General features: G+C 40.9%; 1 protein-coding gene across 1 annotated transcript; it reads right to left on the bottom strand.

Annotated features, from left to right (window-relative positions):
- Positions 1 to 232: 232 nt before the first annotated feature.
- LOC141141558 (multiple coagulation factor deficiency protein 2 homolog) lies at positions 233 to 22,687 on the bottom strand. The gene is made up of 4 exons (XM_073629152.1): positions 22,530 to 22,687; positions 7,037 to 7,123; positions 5,192 to 5,316; positions 233 to 410 (listed from the first exon to the last, which is right to left on the bottom strand). The coding sequence occupies exons 1-4, from the start codon at positions 22,685 to 22,687 to the stop codon at positions 265 to 267; spliced, it is 516 nt and encodes a 171-aa protein (XP_073485253.1). The 3' UTR covers positions 233 to 264.
- Between the last annotated feature and the right edge of the window lie 610 nt (positions 22,688 to 23,297).

Raw genomic sequence — 23,297 nt, 5'->3', positions numbered from 1 at the left:
ACCTTAATGCAGAGAATGTATTGGGGTAAAAAACACCAAGGCTTTAGAACCAATTTAAGCTCTACTTCTTTTCGATTGAGCAATAATAACATTTTGTATGCACTTTTTATTTACTAGATAATTAAAAAACATGTATTGCTAACAGCAATGGTTAGTAATGAATTGAGCATGATTTCTGCAATAAAGTAAAGATAAGCTCGCTGCAAAAACATGACAACATAGAAACATGGTACATAAGGTACTGTCTCTAATTTATTCTCGGTTTCAGCTCTTGGAGCCCTTTTCCTTTGCTGTTTTGTCCAAAATTGTAGTTGGACTTGCTGTTCGTTTTTGTGAGTGCATGTACTCGACGAAAGATAAAAACCCATCTTTATCCAGATCATCTTCCTTTAGGACCTCATCAGTCATATCTGCATATAAACAGAAAAATGATTTTAAATACTTGTGTCATAAAGGTAGAATTGTGCTCTCAGTTGAAAACAGTAAGGTCTCTTTCAGACAGGCAGCAACTTCTACCAATAGAAATGGAGGTAAAAAAAACACTGCGCTAACTATGATGTAAATCGTGGTGGGGAGCAGCTACATAAGGTGCGACTAATACACTGGGCAAAGTGGTGATAACTACGTAGCGCATGACAAAAGAACATACGATTAGTGCTAACCATATAAAACAACAAAAAAACATATGGTGTAGAGGAGGGTGAGAATCAATACATCAAAGAAATGAGAAACAAAAAATGAAAGTGTCCGTATCCGAACAGGGAAAATAGAAAGTCCCACTATGTCTAAACAGACTATACAGCAACTGGATGGTGTAGCTCCTAAAATGATGGGAATCAATATGCAGATCCATCCATGGCAGGGAACATAGAAGGGCAGCGAACATCAACAGCGAACATCAACAACAGGATGGTGTATGTATGTCCAAATGGATGGAACCTCAACACGAAATCCAAGGGCACTCCTCTGGACTTTCGGGTCCAACACGAATTCAGGAACCACAGAATGGAAACACAGAAGGTGGATGAAGCCAGGAGGAATAACCGCTCACACCAGGAGGTAATGCTTGTGGAGATCTCCAAACCCAACGCCACTTCAGGGACTCAGGAACAAAAATCTTGAAGGGTGGGTATGGCCAAGTTATGGTGTCCACTCATAACAGGGAATCATGTGGAGAAAAAACAATGCTTCCACATGGTGCAGATAAAAACGGGAGGTAATTTATTAAAAAAACAATAAAATACATGTGATCACATAAAAAGAAAGGGCAATATGAAGAGTGATGAGAACGTCCTATGCGTTTCAACCAAATGGTCATCTACTGGGGACAAGTAGATGCCATTTTTGGTATATCCTATCGATTACTGATTAGTATGACATATTGAAAGGCAGATGGCCAAAGTCTGCCATAGTTACTAATGCAGTTTGCAAAATTTTTTACAAAATTTGCATTGGTTTTTGGGTGGTACAAGCCATCTGTTTTCTAGATGTCCTACAAATGCCAATAAAACGAAAATGCAAGTTTTATGTTAGTTATGTGTTTTTTTTTTTTTTTTTTTTTGCTCAGATGAAATTATAGAAAATTCCACAAATGATTGCCTGGGCTGACTTAAAACTGTAATCCAGAGAAAAGTACAGTGACAGCAGAAACTCTGCAGGAACTGACAACTTTGCTTTGATCTTCTTTATCTAGCACAGCTCCCACCTAGTTTTACATCTCTTTGAACTTTGCTTCGCTATTTGGCTTAGATTTTTAAAAGCAAGAATTAACCAGTAAGGAAAACTTTAATTAAATTAAACTAATGTAGGACTTCAATGAAACTTACATCTCATAATATTTAAATGTATGCAAGGGTAGTAAATGTTAGTCATTTTATTATGCCATTTTGGATGCGGTCTGGTCATTTAGTATCTTCCAGACAAGCACTGTCCAAAACCCAATTCTTTATAATTATATTACATTTTCTGCTCTGAGGTAACCTTATTATAAGCATTACAGCATCATCACAGTGGGGTTGATTTACTAAAGGCAAATCCACTTTGCACTACAAGTGCACTTGCTGTAAATCTCAGGGGAAGATCTGAAATGAGGGGAAGCTCTGCTGATTTTATCATCCAATCATGTACAAGAAAAAATGCTGTTTTTTATTTTCCTTGCATGTTCCCCTCAGATCTAGTGACTACACTTCCACGTGCACTTGCAGTGCACTTGTAATGGGGACACAAAGCCATATTGTAATTTTTATGTTATTAAAAATGATCTTGCCTTTTAAAGCTGCAGCAGCTGTGATTTTATGTAAAAGGAGGCATTCTGTACACTGCTGGTATACAGAAGCCTTTACTACGAGAGCTAAACAACCCCCAACTTTACAATATATATATATTATATATACACTGCTGGTATACAGAACACCCTCAGAAATTTTATTTCCCACTTGTGTGTTTGATTTTCCCAGAAGTTTGCAAGAAGATACAAGTCAAATAGATTCTTCCATCCACACAAAAATATTGTATTCTGACAGCGCAGAATATCCACTGTTATCACAAAGATCAGATAACAGCTCTAATGCCAACTTCAAGTTCATCCAACTATCAGAGCAGAGTTTGCAGCTAACTTTTGAACCCAGGCTTATGAAGCAATGCTTCATAAATAAGAGCGTGAGTAGAATCTTATTGAAGCAAAAATGTTGGTTGTGATAAAACAAAGAAGCAGAGATGCCAAGCTGCAGGAGGAAAAAAAATAAATTCAGCAACTACATGCAGATAAAGAAGTTAGCGTAGCAGCAGCCAGGGTTAAAGTTACAGCAAACTTGAGAGGTATGAGAAAGAGAATGACTGCCAAAACTTTGAATCCAGTGTTCGCCTAAATCTAGAAGCTGTGCCCTTCCACCCTTAGCATATATCAGATAAACTGTTAACATTTTACCTGTTAAAAAAAAAAAAAAAAAACACTTTTACCTTAGGTGTCTCCCCCTGAACTAACCAGGGTTACTGATGGGAAGACATCCTTTATAAATCTGAACTTACCATGTTTATGGGTGGTCCCCTAAAGTTGCAAGTCCTTTACAGCTTATGAAAGGATGGCAAGAACTTATCTTGCCAGGGAAGCACGCAAGGCCATACAGCTGTGGCCAAAAGTTTTGAGAATGACAAAAATATACATTTTAAGAAAGTCTGCTGCTTCAGTGTTTTTAGATCTTTTTGTCAGATGTTACTATGGTATACTGAAGTATAATTACAAGAATTTCATAAGTGTCAAAGGCTTTTATTGACAATTACATTAAGTTTATGCAGAGTCAATACATGTAGTGTTACAATATTTTCATGACCTCTGCAATTCGCCCTGGCAAGCTGTCAATCAACTTCTGGGCCACACCCTGACTGTTGGCAGCCCATTCTTGCATAATCAATGCTTGGATTTTGTCAGAAATTGTGAGGGGGGGGGTTTTGTTCACCCGCCTCTTGAGGATTGATTACAAGTTCTTAATGGGATTAAGGTCTGGGGAGTTTCCTGGCCATGGACCCAAAATTTTGATGTTTTGTTCCCCAAGTCACTTAGTTATCACTTTTGCCTTATGGAAATGTGCTCCATCATGCTGGAAAAGGCATTGTTCATCACCAAAGCTGCTCTTGGATGGCATGACACAGGACTCGCCTTTTATTCTCCAGACAAGGTTTTTTTCCCGGCTGCCCCAAACAATCGGAAGAAACAATCTCTGATTTTCATCATAGAAAATGACTTTACCCCAGTCCTCAGCACTCCAATCCCTGTACCTTTTGCAAAATATCAGTCTGTCCCTTATGTTTTTACTAGAGAGAAGTGGCTTCTTTGATTGCGCTTCTTGACACCAGGCCATCCTCCAAAGTCTTCGCCTCACTGTGCATGCAGATGCACTCACACCTGCCTGCTGCCATTCATTAGCAAGCTACCACAGCTGACTGGTCCTGGCGCTTGCTGGACTTTCTTGGGCGCCCTGAAGCCACCTTCACAAATGCAGTGGAAATGTTTTTTGGGATTAAATTGATTTTCATGGCAAAGAGGGACTTTGCACTTAATTGCAATTCAACTGATCATTCTTTGTAACATTCTGAAGTATATGCAATTGCCATCATAAAAACTGAGGCAGCAGACTTTGTGAAAAATAATATTTGTGTCATTCAAACTTTTGGCCACGGCTATAGAGTATACAGCAAACATCTTTTTAGCACACCTGTGGGTGTGCAATTTGGTTGTTATATTATTATAAAATGCATGCATAAACACTAAAAAAAAAAATAGCCAGTAGGAAACAGAATGTGGGATCTTCATCAGGGGCAAGAGACATGTATACATAATAGTTTTAAATTCCAATATTTATTTACAGACAAGTCCCACATTCTTTTGTACTCTGATTTAATTCTGAGGGATGTGGTGTGTAAATTATCCATCACCATAATTATTTAAAATATACCTTTAAAAAAATCTAAACATTACATTAAAGTGATTGTAAATGTTTTTTTTCCATAAAAATAACAGACCTACCTGCTCAGTGAAATGGTTTTGCACAAAGCAGCCAGGATCCTCCTCTTCTCGGGTCCCTCTTCGGCTCTCCTGGCCCCTTCCTCCTGTCGAGTGCCCCCACAGCAAGCAGCTTGCTATGGGGGCACCCAAGCTGAGTCCCAGCCTCCTGTGTCCATTCAGCCCTGCCCCCTCTCTCTCCTGATTGGCTAACTGACTTTGACAGCAGCAGGCACCATTGGTGCCACTGCTGTGTCTCAGCCAATCAGGTGGGAGAGTCCTAGACAGCCAAGGCACTCGTGGACATTGCTGGATAGAGATGGGGCTCAGGTACGTATTAAGCCCCATACACACTATTGGATTTTCTGCAGATTTTTGTCTTCAGATTTAACAAAACCATATAGTGCCTGCCTGATTGCATACAAATTGGGACTCTTAAGGTTTAACCTCATATTATATGGTTTTGGTAAATCTGAAGACAAAAATCTGCAGAAAATTGTATAGTGTGTATGCAGTCTTAGAGGGTGGGGCACCTGCTGCATAGAATGCATTAAGATAAAAAAAAACCTTCTGACTTTACAATCACTTTAAGACTGCCCTGAAAATATAATGGATGTTTTAATAATACTCTTAATGTTTAGTAGCTCTTTACATAAGTAATTTTATCACCATTACACAAATAGAGTAACATACCAATGTAGTGCTTAATTTTTTCATCCTTCGTAAATACATTGCCTATGTATTCATCAAGGGAATCGTGCAATGCTGCCATAATCTCCAGCCCATCTAGAAGTTTATTGTGATCAAAGTCATGCACCCTTCAGAAGAAAATAAGAGCATTACGCATCCTAATTTGAACTTAACAGCAGAGAAATAAAAAAGGCCATGGCCGCTAAAGCCTCTTAGACACTAAAATTTTTTTTTTCGTTCAACCCAAAGGCCTGAACAAAAAAAACAAACCGTAGAGCAACTGTACTAACAATCCAATGTTAGTACAGCAATCTCCCCACTGAGCTATTGTGTTCTGACAGGGGGACAGCCCCCCCCTGCTGGAACCCAATGGTCAGCACTCTCAGCCACTGGCTGAGAGTGCTGATCGGCAGACCTTTTTTGGTCTTGTCCCTTTGAGAGAAACCGGACCGGCTGCTATACACACGGGCCAGATGCTGGGCTGGTTTCTATTGAAATGGCCAGTACTGCCCGATATTCGGCTGTGTGTGTACGGGGCTTAAGTGCTTAGAACTGCCAAGATCTGCTCACCCATTTGTTGTCCCTTAAATGGTACCTGCCAGTTTTGGGTGTATGGAATCCATAGCTGATGTAAAAAATGCACCAGCCCTATACTGTCATAACAACTATGAATATTCAAAGAAGCATTTCTCAAGCAAGAAAGGGGTTGCATGCTCTTCTTAGTCTCACAGTTTGTAAGGTTTAACAAGTCTTTAATAATTCCATCTTGTTCAACGTGTGTGCGTCACTGTATATTGCGTTTGCTAAGGTGCCCATCTAAGTGTTTTTTTTAAATTAGAAGTCCTTGCCAGTGGACTGATGAATCAAAGATAGTTGTTTGGTCATGGTATTAGACATGTTTGCCTCAAACTGAAGACAGAATAACCTCATACCAACTGGGAAGCCTGATGGTGGGAATGTTATAGTTTGCTGTTTCAGGGCCTGGGTAGCTTGCAATCATGTCAGCTAGGAATTCTGCAACATAATGTAGTGTGCTGAATGAGAATGTGAGGCCATCTATCCAAAAAGTTGAAGTTGAACCAGAAATAAATATTTTAATAAAACTTTTCAGTGAAAGGGAATTAAAAAAACACATGGCCATTCACTAAAATTAGTTGAGAAGCGGTTTAACCTTAAACTGCGTTGAGGGTTCTTTACTGTAAGACCGGTAATTATGTGGAATTCTCTTCCACAGGCGGTGGTTTCAGCAGGGGGGGCATCGATAATTTCAAAAAAATATTAGATAGGTACCTGAACAACCACAACATACAGGGATATACAGTGTAATACTGACATAAAAGCACACACACAGGTTGGACTTGATGGACTTGTGTTTTTTTTCAACCTCTCCTACTATGTAACACAATAATTATCTTAATCACACTAGCAAATCCACCAAGGAATGGTTAAAAGAAAAAGTGTTATGTACTGGCCTAGTGAAAACACTGATTCTGGTAATAGAAGGTGCAGGTAATATTTGCCATGCAGCAAGATAAACTCAAACGTCACATGGTAGGTACCCTAAACCATAATGACTGGATTGAGGTGACTGTTACCTGGGGTATGCTGGGGTATATTTCTGATGCTTATATGAGCTGAGGAAGCCAAGTAGCAAAATGTCTTTAACGGTAGAGAACAAGTCCATTTGAATGTGACCGTTACTAGTTAAACCAGATACTGTAAGTATGTAATATCTGATTGCTTTTTAAGTGCTTAGATACAATTACATGCATTTTAAAAAAATCCATTCCTATTCATGTAACATTGCCAATGCCTTTAGTATCACCTATAACAATAAATCACACTTACGTGAAGTAATAGAATTCAAGTTCATCTTCTGAGGCTTTATCTAAATCAACTTCTCCCATCTCGTGCCTTAACTCATCTTCTAAATGACTAGACAGGTAACAGAGTAGATTATCATTAGTATTATTCGTACATCATTAGAAATAATTCAGTCACCAAAGAAAAGCAATGAGTTTCTAATGCCCTGCCTGCCCTGTAGCTATAAGTCATAAAATCACATTTTTTTTAATCCATGGCAGAAGAAAAAGTATACTGTGAATGGGACATATTCAAAGAGATATAAAGGATCATTATTGCCCTCGGATTTCACAATCTAGATGACCGAGTTGGTGAAACAAAAAGTAATGTATCCATTATTGCTTATGAGGTTTTCCTATTATTATTATTATTATGTAGAATTATTGAAATTTCGTAGGCTAGCAATAGAAGGATTTTGAATAAAGAGCAACATGGGCAGTTATGTAGCTTACATATGAAAGGTTTATAAGTTTTAGACCTTGTTCACATGGGCTTCAGCTTGTAGTACAACAGGAAGCAATATGCTCAAGGGGAAATTATTATCTTGAAAACATCAGACCTTTGCAAGGATGCATATTACTCAATCCATGACAATCATCACAGAATACAGGGATAGCTGTCTACTTTACAAAGATTTAAATATGCCATTAGCCACAATAAGACATCATCTCTCTCAAAACTGCAAAACATGATTTAAGCGAGACCTCACTAAAACTCCTCATTACTCCACGCATCCAGGCCATTTCTGACACTTCGCTCCTACATGTCAAAAATCATCATTTCTTTGCTATAAAATTACATAGAACCCCCAAACATTATATATGTTTTTTTTAGCAGAGACCCTAGAGAATACAATGGCAGTCATTGCAACTTTTTATCTTGCACGGTATTTGCGCAGCAATTTTTCAAACGCGTTTTTTTTGAAAAAAAAACTGTTTCATGCTTTAAAAAAAAACAAAACAGCAAAGTTAGCCAAATTTTTTTGCATTGTGTGAAAGATGAAGTTACGCCGAGTAAATAGATACCTAACATGTCACGCTTCAAAATTGCACACGCTCGTGGAATGGCGCCAAACTTTGGTACTTAAAAATCCCCATAGGCGACGCTTTAAAATTTTTTACTGGTTACATGTTTTGAGTTACAGAGGAGGTCTAGGGCCAAAATTATTGCTCTCGCTCTAACGTTTGCGGCAATACCTCACATGTGTGGTTTGAACACCGTTTTCATATGTGGGCGGGACTTACGTATGCGTTCGCTTCTGCGTGCGAGCTCATGGGGACAGGGGCGCTTTAAAAATTTTTTTTTTTTTTATTGTTAATTTTACTTAAAAATTTTTATTTTTACACTTTAAAAAAATTTTTTTTTTTTTGATCACTTTTATTCCTATTACAAGGAATGTAAACATCCCTTGTAATAGGAATATGACACGATCAGTCCTCTTTATAGTGAGATATGGGGTCAATAAGACCCCACATCTCACCTCTAGGCTGGGAAGCCTAAAATAAAAAAAATAAATAAAACGATCGCCGCTTCACAGCCGAAGCGGCGCCGTTTTTTTGAATGCAGAGGCCGGGCGTGACGTCATAACATCGCGCCCGGCCTCCGAACGACCATAGAGACTCTGGCGACCATCTGGTGAACATCCGACGCCGGCGGATCCGCTGTCCGACTCACCGATCGCTGAGGTGAGTTGGTAGAAGCACCGGAGGGCGGCGGGAGGGGGGGGACGTCCCCTCCCGCCGCCCGTAAGAACGATCAAGCGGCGGAACAGCCGCTATGATCATTCTTATGGTGTACGGAATCGCCGGCTGAAAATGCCGGTATCTGAATGATGTCTGTAGCCTCAGACATCATTCAGATATAAGTCCCGAAAGTCGAGGACGTCATATGACGTCCTCCGGATGGCAAGCGGTTAACTTCACATGCATACAGTTTCAGGGTAGAAACTGTGTCTGAGGTGTAGGAAGGGGAGGGGGGGAGAGCTATAGACTCCAATGCCAAGACCCTGAAGAGCAGTGAGAGCAGCAGCTAAAAAAGGAAAATTCCCTATTAGATACAAACATTTTCCTTTCCCAATTTAACACCATGGCAGCATATGATTTGGTTTCCACCCTTGCTCAACTTCATAGGACCTCACTCCCATAAATTTGAAACTAACTGAGGCCAAACATGTTATGACTAGTCTACTCAACAACTACTATACTTCCATGGAGTTAAAATTATTGTAAAGTTTTGTTTGTTTTTTTTAAATAACAAACATGTTATATACTTGCCTCCTCTGTGCAAGGGTTTTGCACAGAGCAGCCCCAATCCTCCTTTTCTGGTGTCCCCCAGCACCGCTCCTGGCCCCTCCTCAGCATCAAGTGTCCCCACAGAGAGCCGCATTCCGTGGGGGCACTCGTGCGGGAGCGCTCCCATGTCATTAGGGGGCAAATCCTTCCGGGGGCTGAAGTGGTTGAGTCAAGATTGGAATATTATGGTAAGTATTTGATAATGACCTTTCCATTTTCCTTACTAACACCATGGCAGCATACAGAATAACTCCCCACAACCAAGGGTAGGATGCTGAAAGTTAATTTTTGGCTTTAAAGTTTGTGTCAGCAAATAGCTGCGAATAAAAAACTTAACAGGATAAAAACGATATTAATGAAGGACCACATCATCTCCTTATAAATTATTTCTGGCACCGATTAAGTTGAAACACTCCAGGCTGTGAGTGTGTTGTCACCACCTCAGGAGGAGCCAGGCCTTTTGCCTTATAAGTCAGTTGGATAGCCAACAGGATCCATGCAGTGATTGGTTTGGACTATGCTTGCTTCTTACCAGAGAAAGTAACAAAAAGAAGGACTGAATCTCTAAATGAAGCTGTAGCTTGTGAGTAAGCATGTAGCATCCTGCCAACACCCAGCAGATGGATCTGATCATTCTCAGTCATCCTGAATATAGGGAGAATAATGTATTGGTTCTTGTGAAACGTTGAAGCCACTTTTGCATTGGATCACTGCATGGAAATAAAAAACTTCCTAGGCTAGATAGAAGGTAAAAAACTGTTCCTTGTAACCCAAGGCCCCAATCTTGGAAACTGTTTTGGCTGAGGCGATAGCAAATAGAAGGCTGGTCTTGATGGATAAATCCTTAATCAAACTGGATTAAGAGTTATCAAATATGGAGCTGACAAGTAACTATATTTTTATGTTGTTACCATGACCCACCACTGAGAAAAACCCAAAATAAATGTTCCTTCTAATGATGTTTGTGGTGATACCACATACTGTATGTGTAAAATATTTGTTGCTTGTACATAAGTAAGGAGGGTATTCCTCGCTTGTGTTGATGGAGGAATCTGTTCCTTTTTTTTCATTCAGCCCCCTGGCTAAATGGAAAAAAAACAACCATCTATAGCCAGCTTCAGTCTGGAGCAGCCAAAATCTAGATGGCAACCAATCAACATCTAGCTTTCAATTTCAAAGCTTAACTGAACAAGCTAAAGTTAGAAGCTTTTTGGTTACTATGCACAGCTGCTCCAGATTCTGTATGTTCCAGCTCTGGTAAATAACCCTCAATGTATCTTTTTCATCATTTAGGCTGGGTTCACACTAGTGCGAATTGGATGCGTGTTTCTCCACATTCAATTTGTATGTAAGGAGATTGTGACCAGCTCTCAATGGAGCCGGTTCACACATCTCCGGAGCGGTTCCGGTGTGAATTGCAAAAGAGTCCCGTGTGTCTTCTGGTTCATTTCAGATCCGAATTCAGCCCAAAATTTGGGCTGAAATCGGACCTTAAACAGTGAATGGGGACGCAGTTGACCCCTGCTGTGAGCCGCTCTGTGCAGCGGTGTGAACCCAACTTTAGAGGTTTTACAGGTAGTGAGCCCTATGATAGTCAATCACCATTATCATGTGATATGGTTGTATTAGTATTCCGCGCTCAGGACGGGCTCGTAACCGAACTGCAGCCCCCCAGATAAAGAAAGCACCTAGGTGCGATCCAAATGCTATAAACTCTAAGAAAACAGGGGATTGGCGCTGTTCACTAGTGAATAAATAAACTATAAACAGACTCTTACCACAAGGGGAACACTACACCACAAATCTGGGCGAATCAAAGGTAAAACACAGTATAATTTAGTATGTATAAATAAATATACAGTACCTGCTAAAGATACCAAAAAATGTGCAAACAGCTCAAAGTGAAGAAATATATAAAATAATAAATAAGGCTCCAAACAGTAATATCAGTGAATGATCATTCAAGTGTGCAAAAAATGCAAAATCCAAGGATAATAATCATTGAAAGGTGTAAGTGGATAATGCCCTGAAAAAAACACAGTGTTACCCACTCCAGAGTAGTGTTTGTGCTAATGAGGTGAGGCTGGATAGTGATCAAATAAAAATATTAGAAACACAAAAAAAGCAATTTACATATGGTGTGCATGAAAATGTTGTGTTCAAGAATTAATAAATGAAAAAAATATGTATTTGAAAAATTTTTTTTTAAAAACTGACATAATAGTCTATGGTTTCAAGAGAAAAGTCCGTGCATGCAAAAATTCCAGAAAATGCCGAAAAAATGCTATATATATTAAAGTGCTATATATATTAAAAATGTCCAGTGTACGTAAAAAGTTCTTGTGCAGCAGACTAGTATATCTTCAAATGGTTCCAGGTATGTCCGTCCCATTAAATATATACCGTCCTGTGTGGAGCCCCCTCTAGTGTCCCCACTCACCGGAACGCCTAACCCCTGCAGGGGTAATAGGCATGTAGACGTGAGTCCGATGATCCAAGCGGTCGGTGTCCCCCTCACCACCTGCTATCCACTTGTGTCACCAGATCGCTCTCAGAAGGCATCCACCAGGACAGAATACCATGTACAGGGAGAAGAGAAGAGCCTCATAGTGTGATTGCAAATATAACTTTATTTAGCTTAAGCTTACATTAAAACTAAAAAATGGTGAACTAAAATCAGACAACTCTCTGCCGGCTGGCTCCACGCCAGAAGCCGCAGACAGTGCAGTGTTAACGGCGTGCGTTCCACGGCCGACTCCAGAAACCGGAAATGAATGACATAAACAGAAGGAAAAAAGGACGTATGAGTACCAAGAGGCCACGCCTTACGCGTTTCGTCATCAAGACGTCATCTGAGGCGCGGCCATCTTGGTACATACGTCTGTAAATACTACACGGAGGCGCCAAGGAAGCCAATCGGGAAGCGGTGTATGACGAGCACATCCGCCCAGCTTGAGAAATGGGAGGACCGCTGTAGTGAGAGGTGGGATGGTATAACCATCACAGCAGTCTGATACCCCCTAGTGGCAGTTCAAAAATAGTTCTAGAACCCAGGCTAACTGAAAAGGAGCGCCTCCGTGTGTAACAATGACATATTACCAGCATTTCAACAGACATATCTGTACTTCCAAAAAATATATATATTCAATACAAAAATGCTGAAACCTATGTAACAAAGAAACAAGAGGAATAAATTAAAAATGATATAAAGGGAAGGGCATATCGATATGAGCAATGGAATGTCATATAAAAAAAGATCTTTCATGAAGAAGATATAATATTACAACTGACCTTGTACAAAAGATAAAAATAAAGATAAACATAAAAATAAAAATTCTTTTATCTTGTAATATATTAAACGAAAGAATGAAATATGAAATGGATTAAAATAAAATGTAAAAACTATAAAAAAAATAGATAAAAGTGTAGGGTAAAAATAGCCAAGAGCAATTATAATATTACGGGTATAAAACCTAGGACTTGACGTGTTAAAAATATATGCATCCAGGCTCAAGATACTAAGGGTGAAGCCCCTGGATTAAAGTCTAGGATCATGAGAGCAACAACAGAACCAACCATACCTAAAAAGGTATGTGAGAGCAAGGAAGAGCTAATTTGGCTTAAATTAATAAATAGGGTACAACATAAAATGAAGATCAGATGAAATTAAAATGAAATTAAGCCCTGGAAAAATGGGTGAAACTGGAAAGAGGAAACATGAGTGCCCTAGGTCCACTGGCTTTATCCTGTAACATACTGTTGTACTATAAATATGGGGGTACAAAACATTTTGTAACATAGGTTTCAGCATTTTTGTATTGAATATATATATTTTTTGGAAGTACAGATATGTCTGTTGAAATGCTGGTAATATGTCATTGTTACACACGGAGGCGCTCCTTTTCAGTTAACCTGGGTTCTAGAACTATTTTTGAACTGCCACTAGGGGGTATCAGACTGCTGTGATGGTTATACCATCCCACCTCTCACTACAGCGGTCATCCCATTTCTCAAGCTGGGCGGATGTGCTCGTCATACACCGCTTCCCGATTGGCTTCCTTGGCGCCTCCATGTAGTATTTATAGACGTATGGTGTACCAAGATGGCCGCGCCTCAGATGACGTCTTGATGACGAAACGCGTAGGGCGTGGCCTCTTGGTACGCATACGTCCTTTTTTCCTTCTGTTTATGTCATTCATTTCCGGTTTCTGGAGTCGGCCGTGGAACGCACGCCGCTAACACTGCACTGTCTGCGGCTTCTGGCGTGGAGCCAGCCAGCAGAGAGTTGTCTGATTTTAGTTCACCATTTTTTAGTTTTAATGTAAGCTTGAGCTAAATAAAGTTATATTTGGAATCACACTATGAGGCTCTTCTCTTCTCCCTGTACATGGTATTCTGTCCTGGTGGATGCCTTCTGAGAGCGATCTGGTGACACAAGTGGATAGCAGGTGGTGAGGGGGACACCGACCGCCTGGATCATTGGACTCACGTCTACATGCCTATTACCCCTGCAGGGGTTAGGCATTCCGGTGAGTGGGGACACTAGAGGGGGCTCCACACAGGACGGTATATATTTAATGGGACGGACATACCTGGAACCATTTGAAGATATACTAGTCTGCTGCACAAGAACTTTTTACGTACACTGGACATTTTTAATATATATAGCACTTTAACATATATAGCATTTTTTCGGCATTTTCTGGAATTTTTGCATGCACGGACTTTTCTCTTGAAACCATAGACTATTATGTCAGTTTTTAAAAAAAAATTTTTCAAATACATATTTTTTTCATTTATTAATTCTTGAACAAAACATTTTCATGCACACCATATGTAAATTGCTTTTTTTGTGTTTCTAATATTTTTATTTGATCACTATCCAGCCTCACTTCATTAGCACAAACACTACTCTGGAGTGGGTAACACTGTGTTTTTTTCAGGGCATTATTCACTTACACCTTTCAATGATTATTATCCTTGGATTTTGCATTTTTTGCACACTTGAATGATCATTCACTGATATTACTGTTTGGAGCCTTATTTATTATTTTATATATTTCTTCACTTTGAGCTGTTTGCACATTTTTTGGTATCTTTAGCAGGTATATTTATTGATACATACTAAATTATACTGTGATTCACCCAGATTTGTGGTGTAGTGCTCTCCTTGTGGTAAGAGTCTGTTTATAGTTTATTTATTCACTAGTGAACAGCGCCAATCCCCTATCATGTGATATGGTGCCAGTCCTCTTGGCTTACAATCGTTAGTACAAGACCTAGTGACAGCTCAGTTGCTATGGAGCAGTCTTCCAGCACAAACACAGGTGCGCATATATGCAATCCCACAGAAGTCCTGTGATGCAGTATATATATATATATATATATATATATATATATATATATACACACACACACACACACACACACTATATTGCCAGATGCCTGCCTTTACACCCACATGAACTTTAATGGCATTCCAGTCTTATAGGGTGTACACACGGTCAGACTTTGTTCGGACATTCCGACAACAAAATCCTAGGATTTTTTCCAACGGATGTTGGCTCAAACTTGTTTTGCCTACACACGGTCGCACAAAGTTGTCGGAATTTCCGATCGACAACCACGCGGTCACGTACACCACGTACAACGAGACTAGAAAAGGCCGGTTCAGAACCAAGCGCAGCACCCTTTGGGCTCCTTTTGCTAATCTCGTGTTAGTAAAAGTTTGGTGAGAGACGATTCGCGCTTTTTCAGACTCGTGGCTTTCAGATCGTTTTCTGCCGTTCAGTTTGTGCTTGTGGGTTTGTATCTGCTCTTCAGTGCGTGCAGCAAGTTCCGCGTGACTTTAGGTAGTCATTGTATTCTTGTTCGTTCGTTACTGGTTTTCAGGTCGCTCTTCACAGGCCTTGCTGTTCTTCAGTGCGTTCTGTTACTTCGTTCTGAGCAGCCGACCGTTTTCTAGCCATGTTTCGTATGCGTACTCCTCGTAGAGTTCGTGCTGTGCGGGGGCTTGGTGTTGGGGTCCTGACCTTGACACAAGTCCAGTCCATGAACAGGGTGGGGAGGAGTTCATGGACCAAGAATTGGTTGCTTCAGCGTGACCAGTAGTGTCATATGCCTTTGCTCCGTGAGATCCGTGAGAATAATCCTGATGATTTCAGGAACTTTCTCAGGATGACGGACCCCGTGTTTCACCGTTTGTTGGCTTCGCTGACCCCCTATATCAGCAGGCAGGATACCTGCATGAGGCAAGCCATCACTGCGGAGCAGAGGTTGGTCGCTACCCTGCGGTATTTGGCCACAGGGAGAAGCCTGCAGGACCTCAAGTTCTCGACAGGCATCTCCCCCCAGGCTCTTCTTTGTGGACATTTACTGCTTGTGTTTGTTTTAGCTGACCCTGACAGAAATGTGTGGAGTCCAGAAAATGTCGTGATTGTGTAACCTTATACAAAGCACTGTTGGCTGTTATTTACTAAATGCAAAGACACTTTTCACTACAAGTGCACTTGCAACTGCACTGAAACTGCACTTGTAGTGCAAAGAGGATTTGCCCTTAGGAAATTACCCCCATTTTCTCCTAAAACAACAATTACATCACCCCAAAAGTGTTGTAGCGTTGAGACAATAATCCACACGTTCTTGATTAACAATCTTTTTAATACCTGCACAATCACATGTGCATTTACCAAAGGTTTTTCTGACAAACCAACATGTTTGTTGTATAACAATTTTTGTGGTGTCATTATCCAAAATCAAAATGTGCATTTTATAGAAAACAGGCCTGTGTAAAACCCACAAGAAAGACACAAATCTTGATCTTACAAAGTTCACATTTGGTAGAACTTGAAGGCAATATCAGACATCAGTATTTAGGAACTGTGTTTGATATTGCGTTCAGATGGGGGGAAATCACCCCTGGAAAAGCCAAATTTGGAAGATGCACACAAATGTCCCAATGTCAACATGTGCTATCTCCCATCACGGGGGATGAAGGGACGTGTTTTGGGGGAGAAAGCCCTTCCTCACCGCTACTTTATTATTGAGGAAGGTGTTGCACCCCCAAAACGCGTCCATTGATCTCCCGTGATAGCAGATAGCACATGTTGACACACTGTGTGCATCCTTCAAATTTGGCTTTGGGAAAAATCACAAAAACATTTCGCACATTGTAGCACACAAAAGAAGAAAGTGATTTGGAGGGGTTTTAAACTCGCCCCAAAACATCAATGATGTTTTTATATTTTGGAATAACATCATTGATGTTTTGCTTGATGTTTTCCGATTGTAAATTACACCCCATGATCTCCCCGATCAGGATCTGGGCACTTTCGGATGTGAAAGGATCTTCATCCACAACCTCACGATCACCTAAAAAGAGAGGAAACCCAAAATAAATTAGGTTTGCAAAAAATGCCGCCATCCATCTCTTATCTGAGCCTGTGGTCGCAGACACTCACCTGTTGTGGTGACTAGTTCCACCACGTCTTCATCCTCCTGCTCAGCTTGTGTTGGGGGGATTTCCCCTTCTTCCAGAGGGGGGGGGGCTCTGGTCTCCTGGGATGAGGGGTGTCCTCCGAGTCTTTTCTCCCCTATGTAAAACAAAAATGGTATAATTAGCACACAGATATTTGATGGCAGAACTATAAAGATGAAACATTGCTTGGAAGTGGGGTACAATGATCTATTTTAGCAGAGTTCCAAGATGTAGCTTTTTTAGTGTCCTTTGTCAAGCTGCAATACTTTACCTGTTTGGTACAAGCTTCACAGATGGAGACCCCCCCTATAGTATACACTGGAGCACCTGTGTGGCCCCCTAATAAAAATGGTGTTCTGGGGTCCCACACTAGTGCTCCAGTGTCCAGATGTGAAAACAGCTGCTGAGTGTCCTCTCCTTACACAGAATCTAGTTTGCATTTCATTCTAGTAACAAACCCATCTACACAACCCAATTCTTTGAAGACAAGTATAGGGCGTCAAAATGGTGGCCAAATGCATATGGCCTAAACAATGGTATTTTATCGTCCGAAATAAAAATGTGTAATCCGAACGAATAATGTGCCCATGAACATGAAAGTTGCCATTTTAAACTGTACAACAGTTCCTAAAAGCACATGGAGCAGCACGAACGTAATAAACACAAAAAGAATAGGAACACAGCACAAATACTTACTTTTTTGCAGCACTCTCCGGATCTTTCTGTACTGCTCATGTTCTCGTAATTTCAGGTCCGACCACCGCTTCCTGAGCTGATCTTTCGATCGACGTACCCCGAATTTCCGGTGCAGACTCCTGACCACTTTTGCCATGATCTTGGCCTTTCGGACATTGTGGTTGGGGTAAGGCCCATACTTTCCATCATAGTTGGCCTTCTTCAGGATGTCCACCATCTCCAACATCTCCCCAAAGGACATATTTGAGTCCTTTAATCTCCTTCTGGATCGGGAAATTTCAGGCTCTGGCCTTTCCTCCCCCTCCTCCTCCTCGTTGCTACAATTAACACGATCCTGCTGTCTATCCGCCATGTGCTCTTCCCCCACTGCGCCGAACGAAAAGGGGCGGGGAATAGACTAGAAAGAACGTCAGGGGCGGGCGGAGTTATACGCATGCGCAGTGTGTATAAATCGTAACGCGCGCGTCTTACGTACGATCTGTGAGCGGAGGAAGGAGCATCAGAGACGCCGATCGTGCTAACGAAGGTAGGATCTAAACTTGCGCCTATACTGCTTCGAAATGGAAGCCTATATTGTAACAATATTAGGGGAGTTTGGCCTGACATTAGGGTTTGTCTTGTGTTGTGTCTTGCAGAGAAAATGGATGGGTTCAACGACCACAATTTCCTGCCCCTGTTCATTGATAAGTACAGGGAGCTGCCCTGTCTGTGGCAAGTGAGACACCCCCACTATAATCACAAACAGAAGAGGCAGGCAGCGCTGGAGAAACTGCTGGAGTTGGTGAAGCCGGTGGTCCCCACAGCAACCATCCCTTATTTAAAAGCAAAAATTGGTGGCCTGAGGAGCACTTATCTTAAGGAGCGCAAGAAGGTCACAGATTCCCAGAGATCCGGAGCTGCAGCAGATGACGTTTATGTCCCCAGGCTGTGGTACTATGAGAGACTGCGATTTCTGTCAGACCACACTGAAGTCAGGGAATCCCTCTCCACTCTTCCTTCCACCCTTCCTTCCATCCCAGCTGAGGCTTCTGATGTCCAACCTGGGCCTTCCAGCCAGGAAGAAGTGGAGGAGCCCAGCTGGAGTCAGGTATAGCATTCTTCTACAGATTTCTGGGCAATAAAGAAATTATGTTTACTAGATGTTAGTATTGATCACTAATTGCTGATTAAAAAAAGTGTTTTACATATAAATAGACAGTAGTGGGCACCCAAAATTGGGACAAGAATGCAAAATGCTGGGCTCAGAATGATAGTCTGTTATATTTGTTAACATTCAATTTGCAGCAGTCAGGAGGTGAAAATTGTGTGTGATTGATGTAAAAAATACTAAAACTATGTCCCTTTTTCATACACAGGAAGACCTCAGCCAGGAGGAGGCTGTGAAATGTGGCAGCCAGGAGGAGGCGGGGATTAGTGTCAGCCAGGAGGAGGCGGGGATTAGTGGCAGCCAGGAGGAGGCGGGGCTAAGTGTCAGCCAAGAGAAGCCTGGGACCAGTCGCAGCCTGACTGAGTCTCAGGTTCCTCCCCTCCGCCTGCCACATAAACGAGCCAGGAAGATGATTCCCAGTCCTGTGCAGGATTCAGCATACAGGCTGATCCAGGAGGCTTCGGCGTCCCTCAGAGCCTTCCCCAGTCCTGAAGAGGCCTTTGCCTGCATGGCTGCAACCAAATTGCTGGGCATGCAGGAGGGCCAATGCAAGATCTCTGAGGACCTGATTTATAAAGTCCTACGTAAGGGGGAGAGTGGGGAACTGACACACAAGACGGATGTCATTGAGATCGACGATCCTCCTCCTCCTCCTGCTGCCACAACTCCACCACCACAGCCAAAGCCTGGAAGGAAGCATGGAAGGAAGACCAAAGAGTGATTGCCCTGGGTTCAGTCTGGTCTGACAAAAGCTGCAGTCTCTCGTATGACCACAGCCTGGGGACATAGATGTCATCTGCTGCTTTCCGGATCTCTGGGACTTCTGGACCAGACTGCCCTCCCTTAGATATGGACTCCTCAGGCCACCAATTTTGCTTTTAAATAATTGATGTCTGCCCTGGGGGTCCAAGGCTTCACCCACTTCTGCAGTTTCTCCAGCGTTGCCTCCCTCTTTGTTTTTTTATAGTTGTGAGCCCTTAATAAAATTTTTTCGGTAAATTCTACTCTCCTGTGTGTGTTTTCATCCAAAAAGGACAGTTTGTTGGTGACGATTCAGGTACATTTCTAAAAACATAAAATGTGAAATTAACAAGGGACAACAACACCAAACAATCTCCTACAGATTAAATAGAACAACATATCAATGGTGTTGTGGGAACTTGTCACAAAAAACACACAAACATTTTTGGGAGTACAAATCAAAATCACCAAAAAAAAAAAATTAAAAAAAGAGAAACACAAAAAAAGAATCTACATTAAAGTAAAAAAAAAAACAAAAAAAATATGTTGTCAGATGTGAGAAATCAAAATATATTGAGGGAATCCCGATAAATAGTAACGAAAGAAGTTTGTGAGAAGTGTGTGTGAATATGAGCATCAAAACTACTTAATTCTTGTCACATTATAAAGAAGAAGAGAGTGCGCTGTATTAAACCATTTTGAACATTGCAGCATGACGAAAGTGCTGTATCCATTGCGAACGCTAAGTTTACCAGAACGAGCTGTCCCGTGTCGGAATTTCTTCTGAGCATGCGTGGCACTTTGTGCGTCGGAACAGGCCACACACGGTCGGAATTGACGCGATCGGATTTTGTTGTCGGAAAATTTTATCTCCTGCTGTCCAACTTTGTGTGTCGGAAAATCCGATGGAAAATGTCCGATGGCGCCCACACACGGTCGGAATTTCCGACAACACGCTCCGATCGGACATTGTCCATCGGAAAATCCGACCGTGTGTACGGGGCATTAGTCTGTAGGGTTCAATATTGAGTTGGCCCAACCTTTGCAGCTATAACAGCTTCAATTCTTCTGGGAAGGCTGTCCACAAGGTTTAGGAGTGTGTCTATGGCAGGGATATGCAATTAGCAGACCTCTATCTGTTGCAAAACTACAAGTCCCATCATGCCTCTGCCTCTGGGTGTCATGCTTGTGGCTGTCAGAGTCTTGCTATGCCTCATGGGAGTTCTAGTTCTGCAGCAGCTGGAGGTCCACTAATTGCATATCCCTGGTCTATCGGAATGCTTGACCATTCTTTCAAAAGTGCCTTTGTGAGGTCAGGCACTGATGTTGGACGAGAATGCCTGGCCTCGCAAGGTGTTCTATCGGATTGAGGTCAAGACTCTCTGCTGGCCAGTCAAGTTTCTCCACCCCAAACTTGCTCATCCATGTCTTTATGGACCTTGCACATAATTTTTTTTTTTTTCACTGTAATGATATTCTGGTAATTGAGAAATTTAGGTAGGTATGACCAGTACTTTACTAATATAGCAAATATAAATAAGTATAAATTCCATATCACAAAACAGTAAATGGTGGATTATACTATGCCTCTTCTTTTGGATAAAGCAACTTGAGTAGATGCACCCAATAAAAAATACAGTAGGTGCCTCAACAGGCAAACATTATACTTATCTTCATTTAACAGTACCTACAGATAAAGTTGATATACGTAAACAAATTACATATAAACCTGGCATGGCATATTTATTTTCATAATTTAAATGAACTAAAATACAAATAAGGTATGTGATAAATGTAAGTACATGCATTTGCAATTACCTCTAATTCAATACATTAAAAATCTGACATTCCATATTAAGTGCCATTGATTAGAACCTCCCTAGGACAAACATGGTTGCACTAACCTGAATATCTGCCTTTCACATTATTATTGGCATTTTGTATCATTTCACATTGTTGTAATAAGTTGGTATTTTTTCATAAACACTTTAGTTATTTGGATAAAAAAAACATTAATATATTTATTGCATGCTTTACAACCCTTAAATATATTTCTGCAAACAGCCAGGGAAATATTATCTTCAGAACGTGAGGTTGGAAATTGTAACCTTGCATACTTATATGTGCAGGTTTGCTTTTAACAAAGTCTGTGGTTTTGCCATTCAAAGCCCAAACCTCAATCGAAATGACAATATGGGGGAGATTTACTAAAACTGGAACACAGAATAGAATAGAATCTAGTGCAGCTGTGCATAGTAACCAATCAGCTTCTAACTTCAGCTTGTTCACTTAGTGTCGGCTCACACTGAGGCAGCACGACTTGCAGCCCGACTGCCTCAGGCGACCTGGATACGACAGGAGTGGCGATTTGCAAAACGACTTCTGTATAGAAGTCAATGCAAGTCGCCCCCAAAGTCGTACAGGAACCTTTTTCTAAATCGGAGCGACTTGCGTCGCTCCGATTAGAATGGTTCCATTGTACAGAACGGGACGCTACTTGTCAGGCGGCTAAGTCGCCTGACAAGTCGTCCCAGTGTGAACTGGCACTTAAGCTTTGACAATAAAACATAAAAGCTGACTGGTTGCTATGCACAGCTGCACTAGATTCTATTTGCTCCGGCTTTAGCAAATCTCCCCCATGTGTCAATGCTTAAGAACTGTTCATGCCAAGTCCCCACAAATCTGACAGAGAAAAAGCAATTTTCTGAGAATAGGCAAAAATTGGGGGAACCAGAGGTGCACCAACAAATGCTACAATGTAATTACACCCAAAGCTGATACTACCAAGTATTAGGAATTGAAAACTAAATGTCTGTGTGTTTATTAACTAAAAGTTGTTCTATAAAAGGCCGTATGACTTCTAAAGTTCCAAGATCTCCAATATTCAGTTGTATAGCTACGATTTGCTGAATTGTAAACAAAAATTAATTTTAAATAGTTTGTGTATCAATAAATGTATGAAATAAATTAGTGACACAACTGGACAAGAATCAGGCTCTAGCAAAGTCTCTGCAACAAGTTTACAGTGTATTTGCAACCCCTGTGCCCGGAATCGCGAGCAGCCAACTGCGACATCTTTGTAAAGAAATGGTTTACATACAGATCTCCCCTTATTGTCAAACTTACTGGTGGTCAGTGATGATTGTCTTATTATGAAATGCATTGGTAGGAAAGTTGTTCTTAATAGATGTCCCTTTCTCATCTGGTCGTGCTTTGACAACACTCCACGGCACAAGAAAGAACAGCACAAAACATAAGACATTCCTTGCTCCTGCTTCCATCATGACTCTGTGACTGAGGAATACTGCTGAGGTGGCCTTTTTAACAGCTGCCCAGTTTCCCAGAGAACCCAACAGCATCTGGCATTGGAAGACTTAGTAGTTGAACAGTGTCCTCCCACCTTTACAGATGCAAGCAAGCTCCTCTAAATAATAGCTAAGCAATGTATTGAGCCACATTAGCTTCTTTTAGGTACAAATGTCACTTAAAGGCTAACTCCAGCCATTTTTTTTATAGGTTGAAAAAAAACAGTGCTTCTAGTTCAACTAACAGAAAGAGACCAAAACAAATAGAAAACCTCTGATTTTTTTGTTTTTTATTTTTAATAAATTTGCAAAGATTTTAAACAAACTTCTTTCACGTTGTCATTATGGGGTATCATTTTGTGGAAAATAATGAATTTAATCCATTTAGGCTGTAACACAACAAAATGTGGAAAAAGTGAAGCACTGTATCCGGAAAGTATTCACAGCGCTTCACTTTTTCCACATTTTGTTGTTTTACAGCCTAAATGGTTTAAATTCATTATTTTCCTCAAAATTCTATAAACAATACCCCATAATGACAACGTGAAAAAAGTTTGTTTAAAATCTTTGCAAATTTATTAAAAATAAA

The sequence above is a fragment of the Aquarana catesbeiana genome, linkage group LG04 (genome assembly GCF_042186555.1).
Source record: "Aquarana catesbeiana isolate 2022-GZ linkage group LG04, ASM4218655v1, whole genome shotgun sequence".
NCBI classification, from domain to species: Eukaryota; Metazoa; Chordata; class Amphibia; order Anura; family Ranidae; genus Aquarana; species Aquarana catesbeiana.
Note: the sequence above shows the minus strand (reverse complement) of the source record. Positions and strands in the feature narration are given on the sequence as shown.